The following is a 4,451-nucleotide window of genomic DNA, read 5'->3' as shown; positions in this document are numbered from 1 at the left end:
ATATGGATGTCCGAAGTTCAATGCTTATATCTCTACTACAGAGCACTCGCTCGTAATATAACTTTTATCGTAGAAATGGTAAGATTTAATTTAGGCACTATTTTCCTCTAAACACGTTTCTAACGAACTCGAATCTAATGTTGTTTATATGCATGTTATCAATTGTATGTCACTGTTCTAAGATGTCACAGGATCTCACTTCTCATCAACTACTGATCAGTCACAGTGGGCTCCACAACATCCTCCTCCCCGTGTAGATCCGTCGACATCTGCTCCTGACATAACTCCTTTCTACGAACATCCAGAAGTGCTACTTTAGTGGCTGGTCTGCGACAAACTCCGGTGGCAGTTCGAATAACGACCTGTCGGACTTGTCCATCAGCTGCTTTGACAACCTCCAAAATGCGTCCACGTTCCCATCCATTCCGACGACCTTCATTTATTACTATAACTACGTCACCTTCTTCTAGTGGTTTCACAGGATCAAACCATTTGGTACGTCGTGCAATGGAAGGCAAATACTCCTTAATCCATCTTGCCCAAAAAATATCAACCAATGTTTGCGCAAGACGCCAACTGTCGCGTAATATGTGTGTGTCAATTTGTGTCAAGCGGGCTGGTTGCGTAATTCCTTGTTCACTGTACATCAGAAAGTGGTTAGGAGTAAGAGCTTCTGCATCGAAATTATCCAGAGGAACGTACGTTAAGGGGCGCGAATTTACTATTGCTTCGGCTTCTAAACCTACCGTTTCCAATACCTCGTCACTTGGATGTTGCGTATGATCACCAACGGCCTGCATTGCCTCCTTGATCGACCGCACCATTCTCTCCCAGCAGCCTCCCATATGCGGCGTTAGTGGAGGGTTGAAATGCCATTGTGTATTGGCATTTGTGAAGCTAGTAGCACATTCTTCATTAATGTTTTGTATCTGCTGCCGTAGGATGTTGAACGCACCTTTAAAATTCGTCCCGTTGTCGGTATAGAAGGAAGATGGTGATCCACGACGCGCAATGAACCTCCGAATAGCTAGTATGCAAGAGCTAGCCGACAAACTGTGCACAATTTCTATATGGACTGCCCGAATTGTTAAACAGGTAAAAAGCGACACCCATCGCTTAACGAGGCTTCGACCTTGTTTAACCATGAGTGGTCCAAAGTAATCCACTCCAGTGTGAGTGAAAGGTTTAATGTAGGGCGTAGTCCGAACGGTTGGTAGAGGAGCCATTCTCGGAGGCCGTGGTCGAGCATTCCTGATTTGACATAACTTACAAGACTTTGCTACTCTTCGCACAGAGACACGTAAGTTTTGGATCCTGAAACGTTGATGAATTTCGTTGCAGACTGTTTCGTTGTTACGATGAAGAAATCGTTGGTGATAGTGGTAAATGAGAAGATCGGTGAAATGATGATTCTTCGGTAGGATGATGGGGTTTTTGGTTTCAATTAATGGATGGGAAGCCGCTCCAATTCGACTATCCATTCGTATTACACCGAGATCGTCCATAAACGGAGACAGTTGATACAAAACACTGGATTTGGATACCAAGCAGATTTCCGTATTTTTGAGATTTTTTTTCAGGAGACGATATTCTGCTGGGTACACTTCAGTCTGAACTTGAGTGATCAAAAAGATCTCCGCTCGCTGCATCTCTTCCGATGTGTAAGGACCAGTTTTAATTTCCTTTTTGAATCTTTGCGCCGCACGAAGAAAACAGGATGTTGCGCGAATCAATCTGTCCCATCGAGAAAAGCGTGTTATTTCGATGAGAGCACTGGGCAGTTCGTTATGGTGTAGAAACGCAGCTCTAAGTTCTTCTTCCGGTTGCGAGTTTGTTTTTCGGTCTGCTGGCCACAAGTTCTCCGACTGTTGAAGAAACTCGGGACCAGTGAACCAACGATTAGATGGGCAAAAGCTAGGTCCGTTTCCCCATTTGGTTGCGTCATCAGCAACATTTTGTTTAGAGGGTACATATCTCCACTCCGAAAGTGTTGTTTTTGTTAAAATTTCTCCCACGCGGTAGGCAACAAATTGGTGATAACGACGACTGTCGGATCGAAGCCATGAAAGAACCGTGAGGGAATCAGTCCACAAATATCTACGACCAATTGGAAGTTTCAGTGTTTCGGATACATTCTCAATCAGACGTGCTCCCATCAACGCTGCTTGTAGCTCTGAGCGGGGCATAGATATTGGTTTGAGGGGAGCTACCTTCGTCTTCGCCGAAACCAAAGCACAACTGGGAGTATTATTTTCCACTATACGCAAGTATGCTACACATGCGAATGCGGACTCGCTAGCATCAACAAGCACATGTAATTGAAGCCCATCGAGCGCCGAACTACTTAATCCAGGGAAAAACAACGTGGTACGCTAACTTCCTTCAGCCTTGGCAGTAAATCTTTCCATCTGTTCCAGGATTCCGTCAACTCATCAGGAAGGACATCATCCCATTCAGCTCCAAATTTCCACAATTCTTGCATCAGTATTTTACCATGCACTATATAGTGTGCGACAAGCCCTAGAGGGTCAAATAAACTCATAACTAGGCTTAAAATTTGGCGCTTTGTTGGCACTTTACTGCCATTTAAAACTCGTTCAAACGCTGGTTGCATGATAGTACTGAAAGTGAAGGTGTCGGAATGAGGTTTCCACATCATTCCTAGAATACGCTCAACTTGTTTGGATTCTTCTAGACCTGGTTCAAATTTCAGAGAAATGTCTTTTTGTACAGATGCGGCACCGATTTTATCCAGAACTTCAGTCGAGTTTGAGACGAAATTGCGAATCTCAAACCCTCCCAATGAATGCACATATCTTACTTCATTAATCCGAGCAACTGCTTCCTCTGGAGTATCCACGCAGTCTAGGTAGTCATCGACATAAGTTCGCTCAATTATTGCAGCAGAGGCTTGTGGGAATTGTGTAGCATGTTCCTGGGCGTTCAAATTTTTAATATATTGAGCTACACATGGTGAGCAAGACGCACCAAATGTAGCTACATCCATGACATAAATTTGAGGTTGCTGATCTGGCTGTTCACGGAAAAATAAACTATGTATTGTAAACTATGTATAAGTATTTATAAACCAATACTCACCGAATACCAGCACGGATTTGTAAAGAAAAAATCGACGCTGACAAATCTGATGTGCTATGTTAATGAATTGCACACCGCAACAAATAAAAAAATGCAAGTTGATTCAATATATATCGATTTTGCTAAGGCTTTCGACAAAGTACAACACAGCATAGCAACAACAAAGCTCGAACGCTACGGTTTTCCTTCATGGATTATAAAATGGCTGCATTCCTACCTGGTAAAACGCCAAGGTTACGTAAACATCCGAGGAACACACTCTACAGAATTCGACATGCCATCCGGTGTTCCACAAGGTAGTCACCTAGGGCCGCTTATCTTTGTGCTTTTCATAAACGACATAGCTACCTACCTCAACTCGACTAAACTACTGTACGCCGATGACCTAAAAATTTACAGAGTCATTGACTCGATAGTGGACTGCATTGCGCTTCAGGAAGATATGAACAAATTATTATTATGGTGTGATACGCATGGGATGGAAGTGAATGTCGGAAAGTGTAAATGCATAAGTTTTTTCAGGACTAGAACATCAATTGTATACGAATATTCGCTCAGGGACTCCACCTTAGAAAGAGTTTCAACGATAAAAGATCTCGGAGTTACTTTCGATCAAAAGCTCTCGTTCGCACAGCATATCTCGACAACCACAGCAAAAGCGTTTGCCTGATTCGGATTTCTTCGCCGAAATACACTGAGTTTTGAAGACCCCTATGCTCTTAAAACAGTATTCTGCTCGTTAGTACGAAGTGTACTGGAATATGCTGCACCTGTTTGGGCACCTTACCAATCCGTTCACATCGAAAGGATAGAGAGGGTCCAGAAAAAATTTCTTCGCTATGCACTACGAAGATTGCCCTGGCGAGATTCTGTACGTTTACCACCTTATTCCGAGAGATGTGGTCTTCTGTCACTGACGTCTTTGAGTAATAGGAGGACGTACTTGCAACGGATCTTTGTGTACGACATCTTAACAAACGTTATTGATTGCCCGCAACTGCTGCATTCTCTCAATTTGCACGCTCCAGCTCGACAACTACGCAATCAAAATTTTCTCTGGCTACCAAGAAGCAGAACGAGTTTTGGCCAAAATCATCCACTACATCGATGCTGTCATGCTTTCAACGAAGTTTCCCACCTGTTCGACTTTAACGTATCAAATTCGATATTTAAACGTTCGATCCATGATTTAACTTAATTTTAAAATGATACATTGTATGTTACTTAGGTTAATTTTTAATTTTAAGACTTTAAGTCTGTATGACTTCGCGGTCAAAGACTTCAAATGAATAAAATAAATAAATAATAGTTCAAGGATCTCACTTTTCATGGAAGGTGGTCCCAATACAAAT

At 42.6% G+C, this 4,451-nt stretch overlaps 1 protein-coding gene across 1 annotated transcript; it reads right to left on the bottom strand.

Annotated features, from left to right (window-relative positions):
- Nucleotides 1-209: 209 nt before the first annotated feature.
- Nucleotides 210-1,226, bottom strand: LOC129741510 (uncharacterized). The gene has a single exon (XM_055733250.1). It carries the CDS (start codon nucleotides 1,224-1,226, stop codon nucleotides 210-212), a length of 1,017 nt encoding a protein of 338 aa, XP_055589225.1.
- Nucleotides 1,227-4,451: the final 3,225 nt, after the last annotated feature.

This window comes from Uranotaenia lowii, chromosome 2 (assembly GCF_029784155.1).
Source record: "Uranotaenia lowii strain MFRU-FL chromosome 2, ASM2978415v1, whole genome shotgun sequence".
Taxonomy (NCBI): Eukaryota; Metazoa; Arthropoda; class Insecta; order Diptera; family Culicidae; genus Uranotaenia; species Uranotaenia lowii.
This window is presented reverse-complemented; position numbering and strand designations above follow the sequence as displayed.

Bases quoted from the DNA above. Each gene is read 5' to 3' on its own strand.
- LOC129741510 (XM_055733250.1), bottom strand. From the start codon at position 1,226: ATGGCTCCTCTACCAACCGTTCGGACTACGCCCTACATTAAACCTTTC.